The 23,451-nt window shown below is 54.0% G+C and overlaps 7 protein-coding genes across 7 annotated transcripts in view; 3 read left to right on the forward strand and 4 right to left on the reverse strand.

The window, feature by feature from the left end:
- Positions 1-324: 324 nt before the first annotated feature.
- On the reverse strand, positions 325-8,309 carry MONBRDRAFT_32369 (uncharacterized protein; the record flags this gene model as incomplete). Its single annotated transcript, XM_001745695.1, has 27 exons — positions 325-610; positions 710-904; positions 1,020-1,457; positions 1,556-1,654; positions 1,749-1,856; positions 1,931-2,014; positions 2,089-2,216; positions 2,356-2,416; positions 2,498-2,613; positions 2,759-3,149; positions 3,256-3,399; positions 3,506-3,634; positions 3,764-4,472; positions 4,557-4,634; positions 4,734-4,837; positions 4,949-5,062; positions 5,193-5,288; positions 5,409-5,615; positions 5,718-5,802; positions 5,914-6,077; positions 6,200-6,413; positions 6,524-6,654; positions 6,705-6,800; positions 6,973-7,123; positions 7,177-7,342; positions 7,462-7,792; positions 8,097-8,309. 27 exons carry the CDS (start codon positions 8,307-8,309, stop codon positions 503-505), a joined length of 4,860 nt encoding a protein of 1,619 aa, XP_001745747.1. The 3' UTR covers positions 325-502.
- Positions 8,310-8,626: 317 nt separating this feature from the next.
- On the forward strand, positions 8,627-11,040 carry MONBRDRAFT_25333 (uncharacterized protein; the record flags this gene model as incomplete). The annotated part of the gene is made up of 10 exons (XM_001745543.1): positions 8,627-8,764; positions 8,857-8,956; positions 9,055-9,223; positions 9,339-9,483; positions 9,570-9,755; positions 10,007-10,084; positions 10,270-10,403; positions 10,452-10,565; positions 10,645-10,732; positions 10,810-11,040. 10 exons carry the CDS (start codon positions 8,627-8,629, stop codon positions 11,038-11,040), a joined length of 1,383 nt encoding a protein of 460 aa, XP_001745595.1.
- A 156-nt stretch (positions 11,041-11,196) lies between these two features.
- MONBRDRAFT_37025 (uncharacterized protein) lies at positions 11,197-14,283 on the reverse strand (the record flags this gene model as incomplete). The annotated part of the gene is made up of 3 exons (XM_001745696.1): positions 11,197-11,604; positions 11,858-12,314; positions 12,421-14,283. 3 exons carry the CDS (start codon positions 14,281-14,283, stop codon positions 11,432-11,434), a joined length of 2,493 nt encoding a protein of 830 aa, XP_001745748.1. The 3' UTR covers positions 11,197-11,431.
- A 1,342-nt stretch (positions 14,284-15,625) lies between these two features.
- MONBRDRAFT_8125 (uncharacterized protein) lies at positions 15,626-16,717 on the forward strand (the record flags this gene model as incomplete). Its single annotated transcript, XM_001745544.1, has 2 exons — positions 15,626-15,696; positions 15,892-16,717. 2 exons carry the CDS (start codon positions 15,626-15,628, stop codon positions 16,715-16,717), a joined length of 897 nt encoding a protein of 298 aa, XP_001745596.1.
- Positions 16,718-17,249: 532 nt separating this feature from the next.
- Positions 17,250-18,827, reverse strand: MONBRDRAFT_32371 (uncharacterized protein; the record flags this gene model as incomplete). The annotated part of the gene is made up of 6 exons (XM_001745697.1): positions 18,290-18,827; positions 18,119-18,224; positions 17,846-18,015; positions 17,655-17,765; positions 17,527-17,588; positions 17,250-17,418 (listed from the first exon to the last, which is right to left on the reverse strand). Exons 1-6 carry the CDS (start codon positions 18,824-18,826, stop codon positions 17,250-17,252), a joined length of 1,155 nt encoding a protein of 384 aa, XP_001745749.1. The 5' UTR covers position 18,827.
- A 724-nt stretch (positions 18,828-19,551) lies between these two features.
- Positions 19,552-21,547, forward strand: MONBRDRAFT_37026 (uncharacterized protein). Its single transcript, XM_001745545.1, has 9 exons — positions 19,552-19,632; positions 19,754-19,788; positions 19,912-19,924; positions 20,039-20,145; positions 20,253-20,325; positions 20,438-20,532; positions 20,646-20,745; positions 20,826-21,113; positions 21,223-21,547. Exons 1-9 carry the CDS (start codon positions 19,585-19,587, stop codon positions 21,280-21,282), a joined length of 819 nt encoding a protein of 272 aa, XP_001745597.1. The 5' UTR covers positions 19,552-19,584; the 3' UTR covers positions 21,283-21,547.
- A 92-nt stretch (positions 21,548-21,639) lies between these two features.
- Positions 21,640-23,451, reverse strand: part of MONBRDRAFT_25338 (uncharacterized protein) — a gene marked incomplete at both ends in the record, with an annotated part of 6,025 nt that continues 4,213 nt past the window's right edge. Inside the window, 7 exons of the mRNA XM_001745698.1 lie at positions 21,640-21,773; positions 21,871-22,030; positions 22,109-22,273; positions 22,373-22,754; positions 22,864-22,928; positions 23,021-23,106; positions 23,251-23,329. Of these exons, the coding sequence (XP_001745750.1) occupies positions 21,640-21,773; positions 21,871-22,030; positions 22,109-22,273; positions 22,373-22,754; positions 22,864-22,928; positions 23,021-23,106; positions 23,251-23,329 (1,071 nt within the window). The remainder of the gene's footprint in view (positions 21,774-21,870; positions 22,031-22,108; positions 22,274-22,372; positions 22,755-22,863; positions 22,929-23,020; positions 23,107-23,250; positions 23,330-23,451) is intronic.

Raw genomic sequence — 23,451 nt, forward strand, 5'->3', positions numbered from 1 at the left:
AGAGAGAGAGAGAGAGAGAAGAGAGAGAGAAGAGAGAGAGAAGAGAGAGAGAGAGATTTAGAGATTTAGAGAGAGAGAGATTTAGAGAGAGAGAGATTTAGAGATTTAGAGAGAGAGAGAGAGAGAGATTTAGAGAGAGAGAGAGAGAGAGAGAGAGAGAGAGAGAGAGAGATTACCTCGTGTTGGTTTCTTTCTTTCAAATGAATCACTGACATGTGAATTCTCTTCTCACACTCTTTCTCTCTCTCTTTTTTTTTTGTTGGTAAGGATGTGTGAAGGAGTGGGCTGGGCTCATGATAAAGTGGTGCTGGGCTGCTCGCCAGGCAGAGTGAGTCTGCTCGTTTGCTCGGAGTGAAAAGCGATTCAGGTGATCAGTCGAAGTGGACAAGTCGAGGTGGCATTGCAAAAAGAAAAAAAGGTAAAAAAGACTTTGTAAAAAAGAGAAGCGGAGAGTGGTCGCGGGCAGAGGGCAACGTGAAAAAATCAAGAAACTGTGATTGCTCTACTGGGCTGTGGCGGGCGCCTTCTCTTCGAGAATAGCAGCAGCCGCATCCTTGATAATGGACTCAAAGCCAATGGCAGCCACTGAAGTTGAGAATAGTTCAAGGGCCTGTTGAAGGAAGCAAGCGATAAGGGACGTGCACAAGAGCAATGAGGAGAGCGGGGGCTAGCCATGCAAGCGTCAAGATCAGGAGGACGCGGTGCATACGTCGACATCGCCGGCCTCATGCATCTTGCGCAAGATGTTCTCAGCATAGAGCACGCTCACAGCGCGGTCGGCTTCGGCGGCGCGGATCAGCTCAGTGATCTGATTGCCCAGCTCACCGGACTGCCAGTACGTCAGGAGACGCATGGCGTGCAGCTCGGAAAAGTCGGCCCGATTGAGCTCCACCATCTGTGCTTCCTATAGATCAGACAGTCCACAGCGGCCAAATGAGAGTAGATTTAAGACTATGTGCGAAACTGCAACTGGTCTACACCGGTTGGACGAGAAACGATCCGAGTCAAACTGCACTCACGCGCTGCTTCTTGAGCAAATAAATGGCATCCTCAACAAGAGGCACGTCCTTGCGTCCGATGCAGCGCTGGAAAATGTGGCGGAAAGCAGCAAAACTGGCGTGTTCACCGCTCAGCACTTCCATGGCCACATCCGTTTGGCCGTGCGACATTGCAGCACGCACAAACTGCCCCGTGATCTGGCGCTTGCCAGCCGCAGTTCCACGTGCTTGTAACTGGTGCAAGGCCTGTACCGCGAGCTTCGGCTGCTGTAGCGAGAAAAGCTTGCGAAAGAGGTCTGCACAGTAAAATGGAGGAATTTCTTTCAGCGTGCGGAACACAGCGTCATGGGCTGAAATGACAACCTCCTGCGGCGGATTGGCCCGAAATAGTGCTTGGGTCAATCGCAAAATGTCACGCGGACGATTGTCCCGAAGCGATTCCTCGATCAGTTTCAGTCCCTATTGGCATCAAAGGTGAGGCCTGTACACCATGTCCATCTCCAATTCCCGCTAAAAGACCAAGCAATAACAAAAGTGTGATGCGCTTCAACACGTACGCCGTCATAATCGTCCGAACGGAGGTGGGCCTCCAGCAGCTCCATTTGTAAATCACCCGTGATATGCACTTTGTAGTCCTCGTTAAGTTTTTCGCCCCACTACAGATAGTACAACAAACACGCGCAGCGTCATTTTCCCGTCAGCAACGCACAACTGTATTGACCGTCGCAAAAAATACAGCTGGCCACGTACCTGAATGAGGGCCTGATCATCCTTCATACGAGCAGCCAAGCGTGCATACAGCATGGCTTCAGCCCGAGTCTTGGGTTCTGGCACAAACTCACGCAGAATCTCTTGAATCTATTCCAGTCCAGCGAAAGTGGAGTGATGCAAATGCCACGACAAGGGTCAACGACGAGCAGAATGATACACACCACAGATGTAGCCTGGTCGTTCTTGACGTCAATCAAGCCCATGGCTACGCGGACCATGGTTTCGGGATCGTTGTTGCAAGTTTCCTGACGCAGATCGCAAGCTGATGTTAACCAACTTTTGCCATATCGAGCACCGCTGTTCAGAGGAGCAGCCTCACCTTGACCATCTGCAGGTAAGTTTGAACTTCCTGCGGTTCGCCGTGCTCGCTGACAAAGTAGAAAATTTGATGCAGAGCTTCAGGACTGGCTGGTTTGCGTGAGCGGATGACGTCCAGTACTTGTGGCACTGCATTCCAAAACAAGGGTCAGGATGTGCAGTGCAGTCAGAAGAGCCAAGGCATCCAGGCTCAAATGAAGCATGTTGGTGGTGATCGCAATAAAAAGAGCACCAGGTCGTTGCGTGCCTGGAGCTGGTGCCTACAAACCTTGGCTGGGTGGAATCTGTGCGTCACGCAACTTGGATGTGATGAAGCGTTCGTAGGCTTCCTGCAGTCATGGACCATGTCAGCTCGCCATTCGTTCTTGCTCACAACCGAGGCCAACGTTAAACAAGACAGTGTCACGTACTTCGCTCATGTTGCTGGCCAAGGTCACGCGTTGAACCAAGAGTTGCGTCAGCGAAGAAACATGCGGGAACTCCTCGACAAGCCCAATAATGTCGGCGTCACTCAAGTCCTGACGCTCTGTGCACGGTGAAGCGATGAGCATTGTGAGAATTAATCTTCGCCTTGACACAAGGCACAGGCAGGCAGCGCCAGACAATCAAAACAGCTTGAAAACGGAAATTAATTTCAGCCCGGGAACGACACAAAGGGTGGCGAGGTATACCAGAGGCACGCAGAGAGTCGAGGGCCTTGTGTACACGGTCACGGCGCTGGGACGGCTTGCGGAAGCGGCGCATATCAACTTCCGTGGCGCTCATGAACTCGCGTAGGAGGCGTAGATACTGCTTGCGGTCAATCTTATCATCAGCGTTGCGTGGCAGCACAGCGACAGCCATGTCAAAATGGCCCACACGAGCAGCCTCGTGGGCAAAGTTGAGCCGCTGAGCACTGTTCAGCTCGCTGCTGCTCATCAGCTGCTTGGCGTCCGCCGAGAAACCCTTCTTCGTCATTGCCATGGCCAGCGAGTAGGCCAGACTGCCGTTTTCAACGGCCACGCCGTGCTGAGCCGCTTGTTTCTTCAAAGCCGCGAGCATGTTGTTTCCCCCAGTCGAGGCCTGTAGCACAAACACCGACGTTGTTAGACGCGACGACTCTGCGCTGACTGCGGATCGGATCGCGAGGAGATGTACAGTATCGCGATATCTGATGCGTGTATTTCACCTTTGTCAAATCAACGATGGATTCACAAATCAGTCGCTGGCCGCGGGGCCCCTTTGAGAGGAACATCTGACCATCGCCGTGCGACAACAACGTCAAAAGTTCCCAGTGTTGCTCCACATTCAGCGTGCTGAGCACTTTGGGCTCCTAAATCAATGGCGGCGTCATCGATGTTGAGCGATCACCTCTCATGTGGTCACATCAGTTATCACCGCCGGTGAACAACGCATGGACTGAAAATTGAGGTACTGACCACCAGGGGCTGAAGATCATAACGGGGAAGCTGTTGACCCGAGGCGACGGCTCGCATGAGCATCTTGAGCAGCAGTGACTTGTCCTTGGAGTGGACCGAGGTATCAAAGACACGGCGCATAGCCTCTTTCTATACGACGAACATAGAGGTGGGCAAGTCGAAAGAGACGGCCCACAACACAATGAGCAGATGTTGACAGAGTCATGCACACAAAGAGGCCGATCAAAGAGAACATCCCGCATAGGCTCGAATGCCAACCTGCGAGATGAGATTTTCATCAACCAGCAGGTTGAGATAAGATTGGAAGCTGGCGGCGGAACCCCGCTGGCTGAGGATGTCGCCAACGGCCTTGGCGGTATTCTTAACAGCCACTGGGCTGGTGGTGCACGCTTGCTTCACGGCCTCCAAGAAGCCTTCGACAGGCATTTGTCCAGCATGGAGAGCTTGGGCATCAAGCAAAAGTGTCGTCTCCATCCGATGCACGTCATCAAGATCCGTGGCAACTGCAAGCAGGTCGCGACCGGCGTTGGGACCGTTGCTTTGGCTATGGGCCAGGATTGTATCTGAGAGGGTTTTCTGATCAATGATGATGCCGTGCTCACGCAAAGCAGCGAGGGTGCCAACAAAATCATCCACACTACGCTCAGCGCTGATTCCTAAGGCCCACTTCTGTGCGTCCAGGTTGAAGCGGGGGGCCGTAACCTGGCTGAGGAGTAGACGGACACCCTGTTGACCACTGGCCAGGGCATAAAAGCGCATCATGCTGGCCAAGGTCTTAGCGGAGAGTTGGGTCTTAATCATTTTGAGCAACCGCACGCCCGTGGCGAGGTCACGCTGCTCAATACAGGCTCGCAGAAGGTCGTCAAAAATGGACTCGGGCACAGTCAAATTGGCAAAGTCTGGATGTTCAGGCAGGCTGGCAACATAATCGCAGGCCGCAGCCACGGATTCCCGTCGAGCGATGGCCCTGTGCGCATTCAAAAGAAGATTATGAAAAGCCATCAAGGAGGCCGAGAATCAAGCCAAAAACATCTGTGGGGCGCAAACTCACCCAACAAGAGGGGCTAAAAGATCACCTCCAGATATAACATGATTATCGGCCAGGGCTGTGCGAATGACCTCCTCCGCTCTGAGCACATGGGATTGAAAAGAATGAAGAAATGCATGGATGAGCTCGAGATTGTTGTTGTTGGGGGGCTGGAGTTGCCCGAGAAAGACGCAATCTTACTGAGCACGGGCTTGCTCAGCCGAGGCGGAAGGGCGGTTGGCAACGGCATTGATGTGAGCCAAGTAGAAGGCACGGGTTGCTGGCAAGTTGGCCTGCGTCAAGCTCTGAAGACAGCACGGAGGAAAGTGAAAAACACAATTTGCGTCTAGTTGAAATGCCGCTCAAGGGAATGGGCGAGTTGAGTACGCCATGGCGCCAACAGCAACGTGACTGACCTCAACTACCTCCTCGATGGTTTGAGGTCCCTGTTCGGTGGCCGCCAGACTCAAAGGCACGGTATAATCTGTGGCAGAACGAAGGCTAGAGGCTTCAAAGAAGCGTTGGCAGTTCTACATGAAAGGTTCGAGACGGTAAATAACGACAGCCAATGAGCGCGCAGACCACGGTTTGATAATTGGCGTGACCGAGGTCATCGGATTGGTCCCACAACACAAAGAAATAGGCATGCAAGGAACCAACGCTGGCATTGAAAGGGCCGCGTGGTGAAGAGCAAAAAGTGCGAGCCAAAGTTCGGGCTAGCAAAGGCATGGCCTCGGCTTGGTGAAGTGTGGGAAGCTAATTTGGGGAAATCATGGACCAGATGAGCGTTGCTGGTCTTCACAGCAAGCACGGCGAGAAAAACAAGGGGAAAAAAAAAAAAAATAAGGAAGAGGGGGGTGGGACGCTATGGCCTACCTTGACAGACATGTCGTTGGATCCCAAGTCGTCTTGCTTGGACAACGATCCCGTGGCATTGTTTTGGCGGCACTGGAGGGTGTAGCGTAACTCAAATGCACGCACAAAGGAGCGATCGCGGCGAGAATTCACGGCAACAAAGGCCTTTTGAAGCGCGGCTTCATCACCCAACTTGGCCAAGCGCTCAAAGGCAAAGTGAAGATAGATCTACAAGGCCAGACGACAGAGTGCCAACGTTGAGCATGGGCACGTTTCATGGCCGCAAGTTCACCAAAGGGGTTTACAGCTTGCGCCGCGACACCAACTCACATGGCTGAGTTCAATCTCGGGCATGGCCACGAGAAGTTCAACCAAACGGGCCAGCGCCATGCTATCGTGCTTCAGGTAAAACGTGCTGCGGGCAGGTGTGTGTGGCAAACCACAAGAGTATAAGAAGGGATGCAAAGTCCTGTCCATTCTAGCCAAAAGGACCCAAACGTCTGGCCTTGGTTAGGCGTGAACTGACTTCATGGCAGCACGGGCGTAAACGGCAAAGAGCCGAGCGCGGTCGTTGCCGTTCTTTACACTGCGCACAATTTGGAGCAGCGCGTTGGCAGCCTCTGGGATCTGCAGAGCCATGACGTGGTTCATCAAGGCCGTCTCCAACGTCGAGTCGGAGCGATTGAGCATCTAAGGCATCAAATTGTCATTCAATCATTTGTCAGCACGACACGAGGTGACACCTCATGAGAGGTGGAAATACATGGTCAACGACCAAGAATGTGGGGCAGCGCAGAGGAGCGTCATCACACCTGACTGAGCGCGGAGATGATTTGCTGGACATCTTCAGTGGCGCCACGCGAAGCCTTGAAGGCCAAATAGTCTTGAAGGAGACGCTCAGAGAGGCCTTCACCAGCTTCGCGCATCGAGGTCAGGACCTGCTCACACTTGGCAAGGTCATTGTGGTCCAGGGCATGTGTCATGATGGTGACATATGCCGCGCGGCTCCGGTCAAGTGATTGGCGCCTGGGCGGTGGGCAGGGCACCACCGGGTTAGCAAGAGGCATGAGATGCTTCATGACCGTTCTGGTTCATATGTGGGTATGGGGAGCATGAAAAACTGAAGCGAATCGTACGATTTGATTTCTTGGAGCTTGGCCAGCGCGCCATCGATATCGCCGTCCTTGGCACGGACGGCCACGGTTGCATGAACAGCCTCGTTGGGCATGGTACCCTGCAGGGCGGACTGATGAGGAAAAGGTGCTTGCTGACACGAGATACAACAAGGTGGTGCACACAAGCCAAAGCAGGACATACATCAGGACGAAATTTGCAAAGCTTGTCGGCGCAACTGTCAACTAGCTCAACATCGCCCGTCTCAACAAAGGATCGCATAAGCGCAGTCACGAGCTCCTAGAAAAAAGTACATGTAGCGCGCACAACCTGAGGCTAGCGTTCAACATGCTCCCACACTGGGTACTAGGAGAAAAGAATGTTTTTCTCTTCGAAAGGTACGACGCAAACAAGCAAGATGCGCGGCAACAACAACAAAAACGGGGGGTTAAGAATTGGCGGGCTCACCCACCTGCGACAGTGGCAGTTGTTGAGCCGCAAGGAGATTGTAGATGGCATGGACGGGGGCCTCTTCGTTTGCCGCCAGCATGGTGCTGCTCACAAGGCGAGGTGAGCTTGAGCGAAGTAAAGGCAGGTATGCACGCGGAGTTGTGGTATGCGTGCTAGAAGCAAGATGCGTTTTTGTTTTTTTAAAAAAAAAAAGAGAACTACGGACCGGAGATAAGTCTCGTGCATGTCTGGGCTCAAGGTAACGTTTTGGTCGTAGGCTTTTTGAACAAGCTCATGCAACATGGTGGCGCGTGCACCAGTGGGGACCTTGCTGAAAGGGCCTTTGGCGCAGTTCTGAAAGAATTCTTGGAGGCTGGCAGCATCCAGTGTTTCTGCGCAGCATAAGATGAGCGTTTTGACGTGAAAAATGGCATATCTCGAATTCAAGCTGAGCAGCCTGAGTCATCCGGTACGACAATGGGGTGAGGTATAGAGTAAAGTCAAAGCGCACCTTGGTCGCGCAGGGCTTCAAAGGCACGCTGGGCCTCGGGCGCAGGGCGGGGACCGCGCTTATCGCCGTGGCCTGCGCGCGTGGCGAGGCTGCGGGCTGCGGCTGCGGCAAGAGGAGCCGCTGTGACCAGGCGCATGGCAGCTGGGGCTAGCGTTTGAGCTGAGCGGGCAAGCAAGGCTTGGCGCAGCTGAGGATTCAAGGTCGGGGCCAAGCCCGCCGTTGTTGGTTGGATGCGGGCAGCAGAGGCGAGCGAGCGGCCCCCGCTGCTGCTGCTGCTGGGCAGGCGACGCGCATAGCGCAGCATGCTGGAGAACCGCATGCTTGAGGTGTGCTACAGCAGTGGTGATGATGTGCCAATGCAAGAATCAGCCCCGTGAGTTTGAGCGACGAGCCACGCCTTGGAACAGCTGCTCCACACCGCTTCAGTCTTTCTGCTCTGGCGTCTCCGAGCCAGCAAAGAGCCGAGGTAGCCGAGCCGAGCCGCGCAGAGAGAGCAGGGTGCCAGTGTCACGGGATGAGAGAACCAAGACGAGCCGAGCTGACCTTTGTGGTTCTCCCAAAGCCCTCGCAGAGATTGTAAAAAGACGGTATCAATTTCAGAGACACGACATTCACCGCTCAAGCACGTAATACACGTGTGTGTCCTCAAACAGCGCAGAGTGAGAGAGAGCGAGAGAGAGAGAGAGAGAGAGAGAGAGAGAGAGAGAGAGTTTGAGAGAGTTTGAGAGAGAGAGAGAGAGAGAGAGAGAGAGAGAGAGAGAGTTTGAGAGAGAGAGTTTGAGAGAGAGACAGAGGGGGAGACAGAGAGACAGAGAGACACACACAAAGACACAGTGTGCGTTGCTCATTTCTTTCAGAATGCTTTTTCAAGCAAGGGGTCGCATGTTTTAGATTGACCAAGTGTTAGTCAGACTTTGTGCACCAAGAAGAAGGAATCATCACTGCTTTCGCGTATCGTGTTGTCAGCGGGCAAAATCGTTCTTGGCGCACAGATCACCGAGCGGACGAAGACGCCCAAGGCTGATGAAGCAGCCCCCGCAGCGACTGTGACAGGACGACTGGTTGGTGGCGTGCTGGGCATTGGGTAGAGCGAATTCAGAAAGCAGAATATAGGGGCAGACGGCCCCAATCGGTTGAGGATTGGTCCCTGCCAGTTGGGATCAGGATGAGCGACAACGAGCAGCCACGGCTCGTTTTGAGCGTTGCAGAGCCAGAGCCAGAGCCAGAACCAGAGGCACCGTCGGTGGCAGATGACAAAGCCGCTGGATCTCCCAGCAAGACTGTGCTTCCATTCGCCGCAGCCGTATGTTCTTGTGTGGCAGCCACTGGCGATTGGGAAATGACTTTCTACAAGTTTCATCTCAACGCTCACGTTCTGCCACGCGTCCACCGCAGGTCGACGCCGAAGATCCAGACTCGGCCCTTCATGTTTTTGACAAAGTGGCGCAGCAAGATGACACCCGCGATCTCCAAGTTCTACGTCAATCGGGCGTTCGTACGTTCTGTTGCTGGCACGATAGTCACGCAAATGAATATAGGCCTACGGCTGTCCCGCGCGTCTCTCATCACTCGATCTGGCTACTGCGCAACCAGCTGCGATTTTACAGGGCATGCGGCGCTACCCAAATGCCAGTCGGGTGCAGCTGCTAGGAACACGTGCTCTATTACAAGTGTGCACCGAGGACCCATCCACACGCCGTCATCTCTTGACTCGCCAGCACGTCGAGGCTCTTACCGCCAATTTGTTGCAGTTTCAAACAAAGTCTGTCTCTCATGACCATAGCCGGATCGGCTTTGCCGCTCGCAATGCTCAAGCCCCCGTCCTTGATGCATCACCCTGCTCTCTGACAATCTCGCGGGTGGCCCTCGGATGGTAGCGTTCAACTTGCCGATCTTACCGTCTGCACCATGAGTCTGGTGGGTGCATCTGGGGAGGCCGGGCTTGAGCTGCTCGAGTCGGTTGATGCCTTCAACATTCTACTGGCGCTCATGGACCACCACCTCAGCGAAGGGCCGCTGCAGGTACAAACTCAAGCACTCCTCCATGGCTTGGCACTAGCCCGTCAACACCTCATTGTCTGCTGCCGCCGCTCATTTTCACAACACAGGAACACATTTCATGGATTCTCTGCGTGGCTTTATCTCCCAACGGTCGCCGCTTGGCAGACACCATGGACCTTGATAGAATCTTGCATCTGCTGCAGCGCAGCCTTCGCAAGCATATGGGGGACGGCAATATCGTGGAAAGCGAGCTCCGCGTGCTTGCAGCCCTTCAGGATCAACTTCAGGAGAAAGTAGGGAGGGCTGCTGATACCTTTCATGCTGGCGTGCGAAAACCTTGTATTAGGCCTGTCCTGTGCTCACCGACTGACCTTGGTATTGCTTCGGCCTCTTTTTGAAAAAAACAAAAAAAAAACAAAAAAACAAAAACGTTTTTAGATGTCTCTTGACTCGGATTGGGTGGCGCTTCTCATGGCAGTAATGCACGGTAGGAATAAAACTTGCTGTTCTCTTTGTCCTAACTGTTGAAACGCCTGGCTCGTAGTACAAGCCTTCCTTCGTGTTTGATCAACAAACCAGCTCACCCGATGCATTGCTTGTGCACTGCCAGCGCAACACGGAGGTCTGGAAAGCTGCTTGATCATACTTTTTCAAGTCCTAGCACAAGTCGTGTTGCGCCAGCCCGAAACCAATGCGCCAGCTCTCTTGCAGGTTTGTCGAAGTTTGCGCGCACTACCACTTCAATTCTTTCCAGCTACCATCGGTCCATGTGCATCTTTGACGGCAACTCGCCTTGTTCTGCTCCAGCTGAAGCTCCAGGATGGTTCCTTGGGGGCCCAATATTTAATCCTCACCATGCAAAAGCACCTGGTGAACGATGAGCTAGCACGCTGCGGCTTGCAAATTATTCGTGAACTCAGCTCTCAATGTCGCAATTGTCGGTAAGCTTTGGCTGTGCCTTCGCGCAAAATGTGGCGTCTCCTCCAAAGGCGCAAGCTCATCTACTGTCCATGTAGCACCCAGCTCTGCGAGCTCAACATGCACGTGGTGACATTGTCAGCCCTACAGTTCCATGAACAGCATTCCGGAATTGTCCATCAGGGGTGAGTTCTCCTTGAAGCGAAGTCGTCTCAACGCCATGCGTATTTGACTCACCACTTTGGCGTTTGTGGCGTGAGTAAGGTTGATGGTGCTGCACACCCTGGTGTCGGGTAGCACCGAGCGCAAGGACATGCTACTCAAGGCTGAGTGCATCCCAGCGTTTGCTCGCGTACGTTGAGGCATCTGCTTCGCTGGCAGTGGGCTCTGCTGGCGTACCCCTCATGAATGGTTGCCTTTTGGCTTCAGTTGCTGTCTCGACACGAGTTGGAGGTGACTGTGGTTGAGCCCTTGCTACTCTGCTTACTCAGCCTTTCTGTGGACAAGGCTCACCGAGATCAGCTCATGCACAATGACACCCTGCTGCGAGGCCTGCTCAAGTGCATCGAGCAACACATTGGTTCTCCTGTAGTTGAGGCAAGCATATCTCGGCCCTCTTTCTCGAGGCTGACACAGCGACGCCATTTTTTTCTCATTTAACACGCGGTTTCGTTTAGGAGTACGGCTGCTGGCTGCTTGAAAACCTGGCGCTGGATCCCGCCCACCACCAAGCCCTCTTGAACTTGGGTAAAGCTGCTGCTCTGTTGAAGCGAATCGTTTTTGTTTCAAAAAAAAAAAAAGAAAAAAAGCGAGCGTTTTGTCGTTCGATTCTCGGTTGATCATATGAGTTGGGGTTTGCGGAGCATCTCATGCTATGTTGCGTACAGGTGGATTGCGGTTGGTCCAAACACTCGTGGCCTACCACCGCGCCACACCCAATGCTACGTCTTCGGTAAATCTGATTGCTAACTTGGTCAAAAAAAATCTTGCGCATCTGCCTGACATCTAAGCACCGGGTTATTGGTGCGATCCTGTCAGTCGCGCGTTGCGTTCACATTGGACTGTGAATCACCGTGTACATGTAGGACATCGTGGGCCGCGCCTTCAAGCTCATGAAAACACTGCAGGTGGAGTCCTCGGAAGAGCAGGGCGTCGAGTACTGCGTGCCCTTGTCGCCGATGTCATGCCGAATTGCATAGCTCACACGAGCGATAAAATGAGACACTTTTCAAAGAAAAACAGACACAAAAAGAAGTTTTCACAAAGCAAACTCAAGGAGGGTGGGAAAAAAAAGTGGTATCCAGTCTGTCGTGGGGAGGCTTGCTCAGGACAGAAGCGGAAGTAATTTTTATACTCATGACATGAGGTGAGTGTAGGGTCGATAGGTTAATGGGGCAAAGCTAGACCATGCCATCAGCTGGAACAGCGGGTTTGCCAAGTTGAAAGCGTGCTAATAGTAGAACGTCGCGCAACTGACTGGGCACGCTCTCCCACACATCTTGGAGGATCTTCATGTGACCAGCATATTGTTCGGCGGCTGAGGCCATGCCGTACCAAATAGAGCCACTGGACATTTTGGTGTAGTTGTATAACGGATCAGGAACAAGGGCCATCTGTACACCCTGAAGCGAGGCGCGAGTCAGGAATGCCCAGTCCACAAAGGGTGAGCGCGTGTACTCGCCGATTCGATGTCCGCCGATGCGAGCGGCAACCTGGGGCCGAATACAAAAGTTTGCCTTGCCATAGTTGTTGATGAAGAAATTATGTGCAAAGGCATTGCCAATTGCCAGCGAGGTATGGGAGAAAACGCGATGCCCGGCTTTGTTGATATCAAAGTTGTTGGACAAAGCCATGATCAGCTCCACCTCGGGCTGATGATGCGCCACGCTCATAAATTCTTTTAGCATGTGTGGCTCGGCAAAATCGTCGTCGTCCTACCATGAGCAGGGAGCATGTGGCGTGAGAATTCGGCAGTTTTGCATCAACGTGTGTGTTTTTTGCGTGCACCCAGGACGTGGAACAAATCCAGTGTTTGCGTACCATCAGGCAAACCCAATCGTAGTTTTGACCCATGCGAAATATTTCGTTTCGGGACTGGGCCACAAAAGTGTTGGCTTCGTGGATCTGAACCACATGGTCACGCAGCCCGGCCTTGGCGAGTTTGGCCTTGCCGGTGCGCAGCACGTCTGGCATTTCAGGAAGCTCACTCTTATCGTCCACAATACCGATGCCCAGGTGCTGCAAGGGATACTCTTGGTTAAGAAGTGAGTCGATAACACGAAGCAGGGTATCAGGGCGATCATGGGAAGTGATTCCAACAAATATGTTGGGAAAGGAAGATGGGGCTTGCTGGGCTTGGGTATTCAAGGCATGCTGTTTTTGACGACCGCGGAGCCCGGAAGCCGCAAAAAGGTGCACGTAATCATTGCGCGATTTGGTGGGATCCACCTTGAAGCTGAATCCAGTGATACTCCCTTGATGTGCCAGGCGCATGGCGGCCATGAGGCAGTCTGGACAATTAGCCTCAACGACAAACTTGTCGACATCTTGGCCCTTTAAGAGCTCGACGCCACCACCGGCTTGAGTGGTGATGAAGGGCAACCCCAGCGCCAGGAGCTCAAGGACAACATAGGGCGAGTTGTCGCCGAGCGTGGGCATGACGGTGACGGCGTTGCTTGAGCTGATATATTGCAGCGCTTGTTGGGAGGGGAGGCTGTCAACGATTCGGTAGCGGAAGCGCGTCTGCTGGCTCATGAAAGCGGTGATATGGCGGCTTGCTCGTTGACCCTGAGCCGAGACGTCGGGGCCAAGAAACGTAATGTCAATGGGCTCTGTGAATGGGGTCCCAATCAGGCTCTTGGCCAAGAGCTGAAGGGCGTCCAGAAACACAAACAGTCCCTTCCGAGTCTCGAGTCGGCTGAAGAAGACAAAATGGCGTGCATTGGTGATGGTCTGCGGCGGGCGGATCTCTGGCAGTGGGTAAAGGGTGTTTTGCATAACGAGGTTCCTGCCTCCTGAAACGTTGTAGGAGCGGCCAGGCTCATTGAACCACTCGAGGTAGTAGCGGCTAGGAGAGACGCGGATATCAGCCATGCTGAGAGATTGCTCTTCTTGATAGTAGACAGCGAGCGTATTGTGGTCCCGAGGGGGCCGGCGATTCAGTTCATCGGCCCATCGGATCGTGGAGTGGCATTGTACGATGAAATCAAGGTGCTGAAATGCGAGGCCCAAGTGCTTGGCCAGCTGCATATAGTAGCCAGTGCCCATGAAATCGGGAACCGAGACAACATCGAATTGGTCTTGACGAGGGCGAAGCCATTCGTAGGCGCGGTACGCACGCTTGGACAGTTTGGGCCCGTAGTAGTCGCCATCCGATCCCGGCAAGGGTATGAAGTTGATACCAAGATTGGCAAAGTGGGCGACCCAGCGTTCAGCAGTACCCTCGGCGTACCATGGGTGTGCAGCATATAGGATGGTGACGTTGAAGAGGTCGCGGTTCTTATACGTGCTCTCTCGCAGATGACGGGCCAGGCCAAGAAAGGCGGTGGCAATGCCGCCATTGGCCGTGGGCCCCCCGATGGCACTCGTCACGAGAAGAACGTTGATGGGCATTTGAATTTCTTCGAGGAGCTCGGCCGCGATGAATGTGGCATCGGCCACATCATATAGCCGCAGGGGCGGTGGGGGTGGAACGGTTAACTGGGCCCGAGGGGCCGGCAAGGCGCAGGCGCTATCGGCACGTGCATGTGCGGGTTCGCGGGGGACCGATCCGAGGTCGATCAAACTGGTGTGGCCATTGTTTGTGGAGTTGGCCAGCAAAACGGGCCACACGCGTCCGAGCACAAAGCCGAGAGCGAGGGCAACGACGGCCACGAGAACCGAGTATCCGACGCGCAGACGCATGTTGTAGGGAAAATGCGCTGCGCGTCGATGTGTCTTTGGTCAGCGCTTGAGGGAATGGGGGGGTGGAGTTTAGGCTCGTGTGGGAGAAGAAGCTGGGCTCGGAAATCGGAGCGGCCCTGTTGGCTGCCTGCGGGGCATACGAATGCCGTTGAACTACGGCGGGTCAAGCCTGTGTGTGCCGGGTGTGGAACCAGGTCAGATTTGCCAGTGTCGAGGCATGAGGGGGCCCTCCGATCGTCAATGATCAGGGGCGGCCGGATTTGAGCAGCTCAAGGAGCTTTGGGCAGGACGGGTGGGACCAACCGCAAGACGGAGGCAGGGCGTACGGATGCGTTGAAGTAGAGTCTGTGGATGGACTTTTGGCTTTTTTTTTTTTGAAATGCAGGGGTCGCCGAGTCGGTTACAAGGAGGCTTGCTTGTAGAGTCAGGGTTGAAAGACCACCAGGCAGCTGGACCAGAACATGGTGTTACCGAGCCGTCAATATATGTGTGCAGTTGTGAGCGGCGTTGGCGATCAGCGGCCAGGGCAACGGCCCTTCAGCCCTGCGCGGCAGCACGTGTGTGTTGGACTGGTGAGAGACAATGACAGCCGCCGGTACGGCTCACTGACACGGCCATAGACACACTGGATCAAGGGGCCCTTGACAGCACAATGACAGCCCGAAGAGCAGGTCACACACACGCGATCAACCACAGACCCCGCAGACGACACACACAGACCAGACAGTGCAGGGTTCACTGCCAAAGCGATGCACGGTACAGAGAAAAGAGAGAGAGAGAGAGAGAGAGAGAGAGAGAGAGAGAGAGAGAGATAGAGAGGGACAACCATTCAGAGAGAGCTTCAGAGTTGAAGATGGGATTCAGAGGGATTCACAACGAGAGAAGAGAGAGAGAGAGGTTCAGTGGGAGAGATTTATGTTGAAAAGAGATTCACAACGAGAGAACAGAGAGAGAGGTGTTCGGTGGTAGAGATTCAGAGAGAGAGTGAGAGAGAAAAGCGAAATTCAGAGAAAGGGCGGGTGCGGGTGAGCAAACCAGAGGAGAGAAAGCGAGAGAGCGTTGTTGTGTTTTCCCGCCAAACATGAACCACACGTTGTGTAGCAAGCTTGCTAAGGGGTCAACGTGTCCCTTTCTTAAAATACAAGCAGCAACATTAAATATATCTACTTCAACTAACACGGTGCTGGTTAATAAAACTACACAAACATTGTATTCTAGTGCGTTAACCTTGACCGATATTTAGATAGACCCGCCCAGCTTGTGAAACTTCACACGAAAAACGTCAACGTCATAGACACATGCGAATAAAGTATTTTACTTTTTAAAGGTTGGTTGCGGTGCGATGGCGGAATGTGTGTGTGTGTGTGTGTGTGTGTGTGTGTGTGTGTGTGTGTGTGTGAGGCGCAGGTCGAGGTCGGCGTCGGCGTCGGCATCGGGTTGCCGATGGTGCTCGTCACCTTTGCTGTGGCACGGTCACTGTCATTTTGGTTGGATCGCTGCGGATTGACAGGTGGCAGTATGCGTGTGTGTGTGTGTGTGTGTGTGCTTGTGGAGATGACCCGGGCTTGAAGCTGCTTGACAAGCTTTCACTTTGTCGTTTTGCCACAGGTACCTGGTGGGCAGCGACGCGTGTTCAGAACGAGGCGCATCAGATGTGAGCGACGACATCTGGGCTTGCGCGTGGCATTTGGGAGCAGAGCATGCCCAAGCAGGGGCGTGCATATGTGCCACCAACAGCACAGCTTTTGCCATGGCCACAGCACACGACACGAGCGCACGGTCGCCTTTGAGGCATCAGTCCAATCCGCACGACACCGAGACACCATCACCAGGCCCGATTGCTTTGCACTCCGTTGCAGGAGATGAGGCTACAAAGCTGCCAGAACTCGGCGCTGGCTCTTCAGCAGCGGATCGAGAAACAGCCAGTGCAGTGCATGTGCCCGCCGATGCTAATTTGGAGCCGACTGGCCCTACCGCTCAGGATGCGCACGTGGGTGGACCCAACGCTGCGGATATGGGAAATGGCAAGCGGTCTGTGTCCCGGGATCCAATTCTCGACGCAGCTCGACAGGGTGGGAATTTGAGCGCTGCTGAATCTCTTGCCAGCTGCGACGAGAACAACCTCGAGGCAGGAGCCAGCCCAGAGCCTGCAGAGCGACCCACCAAGCGCAGTCGCGTCAGCTTTGCCGAGGAGGAGCTAGTCACCGTCTTTGAGACATATGCTCAGACCGAGTATGATCGCTCCATGGCAGAAGACAATTCATATGTCTGCGATGGCTGTGGCTACTTCATCACCAGTGACCGCCATCACTGTACTCGATGCAACGACTACGATCTTTGTGCCGACTGCTTTGCGCGCCACGTGCCCTCGGAGGCCTCATGTGCCCATGAGAAACCCCTCTTTGTGACCATTCCACTCGATACCTGGGATTAGTCAGCTTGCCAGCGTCCAGATTAGATTGACGCCTGGCTGGTGGTGCACGCTGCGCGTGTGCGGTGTGGAATGCGTGGAAATTTCGTCTCTTCTTATCGAGTCCCAACCCATGCCATGCTTTTCTTTGTTCTTGTTTTGTAACGCACTTGTGCTCAGGGCTTGGTCCGAGCGCGGGGCAGTCAAGTTGTTTGCTTGTTTGTCCGTCAGTGGGATGCGCGTGGTTTGTGTGTTCATGTTTCTGTTTCCTTGGTGGTCCTTTGCGTCCCCAGGACCTTGGTGCGTGAAATTGAGTGCAGGTGACGGTTTGGAATGTGCCCTGCCTGCAAGTCGGCGACAAACTTGCGGGACCCAGTCGACATACACGTGCCGTCGCTTGAAGATCCAATTGCAAATCATACATGTTTTGTCTGCAAGACGTCCGACCAGAATGTTTGAATCAACAATGTCGACGAAGGAAGAACCAAAAATCTTAAAGTAAAAACCGAGTCCAAGCGCTGGCGCAGCCAGCCACACAACGAGTCGCATTGACCCCTCAAGGATTTCCAGACTTGGAACCAGCATCATTACCAAAGTTTTTCTCCCGCACTTCCTGCCAGAAGCGTTGGGCGCCAGTCAAGACGTGGCGCCGCAATGAAGTCAACGGCCGCGGCAGTTCCGACGGAACTGCCGGCAGCCCCACGCGCTGGCGCACAGACGGGTGCCTATGGTCAGCAAATCATGAGCTCATGTGCATGTGTTTGTGCATAAACATGCCAGCCCCCCTTGGCTCTCTGCCTCCCAATTTCATCTCATTATATTTTGCAGCGCACCTCAACATTAGATTTTGCGTCAAGGTTAGGACCGAGGACGATGCCCAGTACAGGCTCAAGCCCTAACAATGTGCGAGTGAGGAAAAACACATCCAAAGTCAAGCTCAGGGTCATCGCATAACACGAACCGACGGGACGGCGGCTGCCACGGGAATCATGGCTATGGCGAGATAGCGAAGAGCCGTGCCGAGCCGGTCTTCACGACTTTCGGGGCTGACGGGTCGTTTGATGGTGCTCAACTGCGCGGAAACCATGATGCGGGGCGTGAGTGGTTGGCGCAAACCATTTGAAAATCCCCTGCTGGTGCGATAGAACGCACTTCCAGAGTGAACCAGTTGGTGATGCCGAGCACCAGGGGGAGCAAGAGGATGTCATGCTCCGTGAGGCTGGCCGTCCAGGGTAAACTGTGCCAAAGCGGGCCCTGGCTCGCCAGATCGGCTTGATACTGTTGAAACAGCAGCGAGTCACTGTCTTGCAGTCTTCGCAAAGCTGCAGACCGGGTCGAGCGAGACAATTGTGCAGGGAGCGCGATCAGGAAAGAATAGCCCCACTTCGGGTGCGCGGTTCGTCAAGGTCTGCACAGGATACGGACCAAGAGATACGGTGATGAAGATGGGCACTTGGACCAGGGCAGGCAACACCAATTTCCAACGGCGCCAGCCAATTTCGTCCATCAGCACCTTTTGTTGTGCACGGACCTAAGGTAGAACGTGATGAGCACAAGAGGCTTTAGAGAAGAGCGGCAACTGGCGAAGGAGCGCACCTGTTCTTGGATGAGGTTCTCAGCTTCAGCGTCTGTCAAGTTTTCCGAAGCCTTGCGACGCATGACCTGGTGGCCAATGGCATCAGCCCACTGCATCAGCCGCCGGCGTTGCAGCTCGACGCGCGAGCTCCAGTGGGCCTGATACCAGGCAGCAGGGGCACCGACAACCGTGCGGACAAGGCCAGCAGTCAATAGAACTGCCACGGGCCACGGGGCTTGGGTCTGCGCCTGCAGTCCAACGAGCGCCGCTTCTGTCCCATCCACGATGCCGGTCAGGGTCGCACCCACGTCCAGACTCAAGGCTTCCAGGCTCAAGGCGCGTCGCTGGGGCCTCGTGACTCCGCCCCACTTTCTCGCCTGACCGTCGACCCGTGAACCACGCACGCACCGTACAGACCACATCTCTTTTCGCTGATCTAGCTGACATGCCACAGACATGACGCTCAGCGCGCGCCGTCCAGCGAAATAGGGCTGAACGCCGCCAGCGCCAGCGCCAGCGACAGCGCCAGCAGCGCGCGGAATTCGCCGCCAGGCCATTTTGTCGCGTTGAAAAGTATTTCACACGCCTTTGCCAACACAACCAGCGTTCATTGCGTGTATATGTTAAAGTAATTTACTTAAGTTTGATATTGAGACATGTAAGTAAAATACTATTTCTTCCACGTGACACATAAAATGCGCATCAAGTGGCTAACCGTGCCTCGAGCCCTATCTCTGAACAGGCTTTGCGACAATCTTCATCTCTCTTAATAGACAAGTCCCATCTCTTTATTCTCTGCCTTGAGCTTTGAGTTTACTCGGGCAATAATCGCGTTCAAGCCCCTCTCTCTAGGTTCACCAACACTTTTACCCATCTCTCTACAACAGCTTCCTTTCCCGTACCGCATCTCTTCACACGCACCCTCCCCCCTTCACTCTCCAACTCGGCGTTTCACGTGTGAGTGAGTGTGTGTGTGTCTTGTCAGTGTGTGTGTGTGTCGGGGCATGAAATGGCAGCGGCCCCGCCATTCCCTGGTGGATAAAACGGGGGCGGTGATGGATGAGGAAAAGCATGGGTCCTTTGGTCGGGATCATGTGGTGTCACACCGCTCCCTGGGCCGAGGATAAAACGTGCAAAATGCGGGCGGACTTGACTTGATCTCACCACCGGCGGTCAATGTGTGTGTGTGTGTGTGTGTGTGTGTGTGTGTGTGTGTGTGTGTGTGTGTGTGTGTGTGTGTGTGTGTCGGTTCTGGGCTCGGGTGGCAGGCGTTGCATTGATTGCATTTGAGACCGCTTTCATCTTCGACATCAACATGTCTGCCCAAGACGCTGCCAAACGCGAAACCGCCGCCACGAGCGAGGTAGGTAGATGTTGTGGCCTGCTTGTGAACGTAGATGAGCGTCTTGCGGTTTACACTTTCATACGCGCGACATCTGCGGCCGATCGGAACCCTTCCTCATGTCATGTTGCCATGTCCCCAGGTGGATGCGAAGCGCTCTCGCGCTGACCAGCCCAAGTAAGTCTGTACCCCCACTCATGGGAATGTGTGCCACGTGCACCGCCTCACTCATCTTCCTCCTCTTTGTGCTGGGCTCACTCCTCGGCTCTCCACCTCTCGTGTGTTCGTGCGTGGCCATAGGCCATTTGTCTCGGTACGTATCCAAACTCTTGAATATCGGCATGCCTGACTCTTCTATGCTTGTGACGAATGGGCAGTGTGTGATCTTTTTCTCTTACGGTTTGTATGGCGCTTTCATCCACCGCAGATCCCCGACAACTTTGACGGCTACGCCCTCGACTCGTTTTGCATCCCCAAGCACTACGAAGACTCGCTTGAGCGCATTCTCCTGCCCCACGGCATCATCATGGACCGGTACATGCACTCTGCGGGCATCCTGCTTGTGATGGCGTCTCTCTTCTGCGCGCTTGTCACTCATAGCCCCCCTCGGCTTGCTGGTTTTTGCCGTGCTAATGCCACAGTGTGGCCAAAATGGCGCGCGATATCGTGAGCGATCTCGAGTACGAGCCTTTGACTTGCTTGTGCATTCTCAAGGTAGGAGAATTCGTTTGACATGAAGCATTGTGCCTGTTGACACGGCAGGCCGCGTCGTTTTAGCTGCCGTTTTGAGAGCCCATGTTCATCGCTCTCGCCAATCCTTGTGTAGGGCGGCCACCAATTCTTTGCGGACCTGGTTGATCGCATCAAGATGCTCAACGAGTCCGGTCCCCTCTCACTGCCTCTTCGCATTGACTTTATCCGGTTAGTGGCACTGCTTATGTACTGCCAGGACACAATACCTCGTCCCCTCGGTGCACGATGCAACTTCAGACGTCATGGGCCTATTCGTGGCTTCACACTGCCGCTTGACGCAGCGCCAAGAGCTACGAAGATGACCACAGCACTGGCAAGGTTCAGATCATCGGTGGCGATAACATGGAATCCATTCGTGGCCGCAATGTCCTGATTGTGGAGGTGTGATTCAAGCGCAATGGATTCTTGAGGCGCCTGGTTCCCCTAGAGAGTCGCTCAACTCATGGTTCTTCTCTTCTTAGGACATGATTGATACCGGCAACACCATGGTCAAGCTGCTCGCGACACTGCGCGAGTATGAGCCCAAGACCCTGCGCGTTGCCAGCCTCTTTGTGAAGCGCACGCCGCTGAGCAACGGCTACAAGCCCCACTGTACGTCTGATCGACCAAGCAACACGTATCCAACTAGGGCCTCGCCTCTTCTCCCGTTGCTCATGTCCACGGCCTTTCTAGACACGGGCTTTGAAGTTCCCAACCACTTTGTCGTTGGCTACGCCCTTGACTACAACGAGTACTTCCGGGATCTGCCGGTACGTTTTTGATGAAGGTCGAAGACCCCTACGTTGTTGTTGCCTGGCTTCTTGCTCCGAGCTGACGCGACATGTTCCCCCCCCCCCCCCCCCCTCTACTCAACAACAGCATGTCGCTATTCTGAACGACACCGGCAAAGAAAAGTACAAAATGTCGAGCCACGATTAAATCACCCAGCCTTTTGGCTTCTTTCATCACATAATCAATGTCAACCGCCCCGGTCTATGACACGGACATTGATATCTTGTGCTTTTTCTTTCTCTTTTTCGAGTTTGTTTGTTGTTTGTTGTTTGTTTGGGCTCATCGTTTCTGGTTTGTCTTCTTTCGTTTCAATCGTTTTAGTCACGCTCATATTTTGTCCTGCATCTGCTGCTGTGGCAGTCTTCTGGGGAGGATTGATGAGGCGTAGATCTCGAGTTGAGGCTACAATTTCTTTTTCTACTCTTATTTCCAATAACATGAACTGCTATAGCGCGCACGAGGACGAACAGGGCAATAAGATGAACACAGTCAGGTGGCTTCTCGTCAACTGAAGGAGAACCCATGTGCCCCATGACGAATGGCAATCAGCACTTTCTGACGTAGAATTGCAGGGGTTGGGTATGGTGGTAGCTTGAGGAGATTGAAGCATGTTGAAGCTCCAGGTAAATGCCGCACGTCTAAAATCATGGCGGTCAGCGTGCTGGTGAGGTCCCGTGCTTAACTTGGATGAGAAACGACGAGGCGACGCAGTCAAAATCATAATCCATCACATACCTCCTCCCCTTGTAATGGTCATGCCGGACCCGCCCCCCAAGGCACGAAGATCGGCGAAGCCGCCGGGGGGTAGCCTGGTGACGCCCGTTACAAATTGCAAGAGCAGGCTTTTTTCAGCGTCCGAGAGCGTGGTCACCAGCTGCCAGAACCATCGGATAACCTGCGTATCACCCCCAAAATTTGGATTAGAGCAGCATGGCACAACACGCACGCCATGGCTGCAGAAAGTAAAACTGACCTGATGGTTCGCATCGTACTCATTCGAGTAGGAGGTATGTCGTTGCCATGCTTGCACATCAATGGTCGCGACGCCTTCCAGAGTGAGCGCCAACTCGCCCGCCGTGAAAGGCATCAGCAAATCCGGCGGTAAGACACTTTGAAAGCCTTCACGCAAATCCCTCACCTAAGCCTCAGACACGGACCCCAGGTTGAGACACAGTTTGGCCACACGCAAAGCAGCGCACGAGAACATTCGGATCCCCACAGCTCAAGGGCATCACACCTCGCACGAAGTCTTATCCACGAGGTGAAATTGTGCCACGGCTTGGACGTAGCCCTTTTTGTTGGCATCCGTGACGGACGCGTGATCGCGTGAAAGCTCAATCTCAATCGGGGCTGCACCCGCACAAGGCGGGACTGACACGCTGTAGCCAAGATCGAGATCCAAGTCATCAATGGACCGGTTCAAGAGCCACCGCAGGTTGCGGCCTAAATCGCCGTCCAAGGTCTCGAGCGAGTCAATGTTGGGCTCTACGGGATCGCTCAGCATCTCAGCCAAGACGTGCAATGCCAGTGGTAAATTCACGGTCTGTTGATGCAAGATAGCCAGCCCTAACAGCGTTCCCAATGCCCGAAATTGGGCAGTTCTCGCGTTGGAGTCCGGCCTAGCAGCCAAGTTGATATGCGGTTGAGCTGTCAAGTTCGAGCCAAGTCGGCTTCATGGGGCGGGTTAGGGTGGTTGCCCACATTGTGCTCGCCTTGCGTGGCACTCACCGTGCAGCCTCACATGCTCCGTGCTCGTTCAAAAAGTACGTTGGGACAAGCCGGGGGTTGTTTTCCTATCAGAACGCAAGGCTTCAGATCATTCTAGAAGTAACGCCGTGGCAAGCCATACAATGCTCTGGTCAAGCACATCATAGCAAGAACCAACCGTCGCTGCGGTCAGAAGCTTGGTGTCGGTTAGAATACTATCAGGTAGAACGGAGAAGAGCTCACGCAGAGGCCCGAGGCAAATTCCTAAACCAAGGAAGTGACATGGCTGAGCGGGCCTCTTTGTGCACAAATTTCTTTTCCCACACACACACACACACACACAAAAAAAAAAAAAAAAAAAAAAAAAAAAAGGCAAGAGCGAGGCTTGGTTTCATGCTTGACACACACCTGCCTCGCCCACAAAGGCGACTTTTAAATGAATGTTTTTAGGATGCTTCGTAGGGGATAGCCTGGCAGCTTGGACTTGCTGGTCGTGTGTTGTGAGTTGTGTGTTCATGGCAAGCCAAGCAAGAAGGCAAATCAAGCAACAGGCAGCAAGTCCATGAGGCACAGCGGCAAAAGGGGGGGGGGGGGGGGGGGGGGGGGGGG

This window comes from Monosiga brevicollis, genomic scaffold, assembly GCF_000002865.3.
Source record: "Monosiga brevicollis MX1 MONBRscaffold_9 genomic scaffold, whole genome shotgun sequence".
NCBI lineage: Eukaryota > Choanoflagellata > Craspedida > Salpingoecidae > Monosiga > Monosiga brevicollis.

Coding starts and splice junctions, on each gene's coding strand:
- MONBRDRAFT_37026 (XM_001745545.1), top strand. CDS start 19,585: ATGTCTGCCCAAGACGCTGCCAAACGCGAAACCGCCGCCACGAGCGAG. Junction 20,326..20,437: donor CTTGCTTGTGCATTCTCAAG/GTAGGAGAATTC, acceptor ATCCTTGTGTAG/GGCGGCCACCAATTCTTTGC. Junction 20,533..20,645: donor CTTCGCATTGACTTTATCCG/GTTAGTGGCACT, acceptor CGCTTGACGCAG/CGCCAAGAGCTACGAAGATG.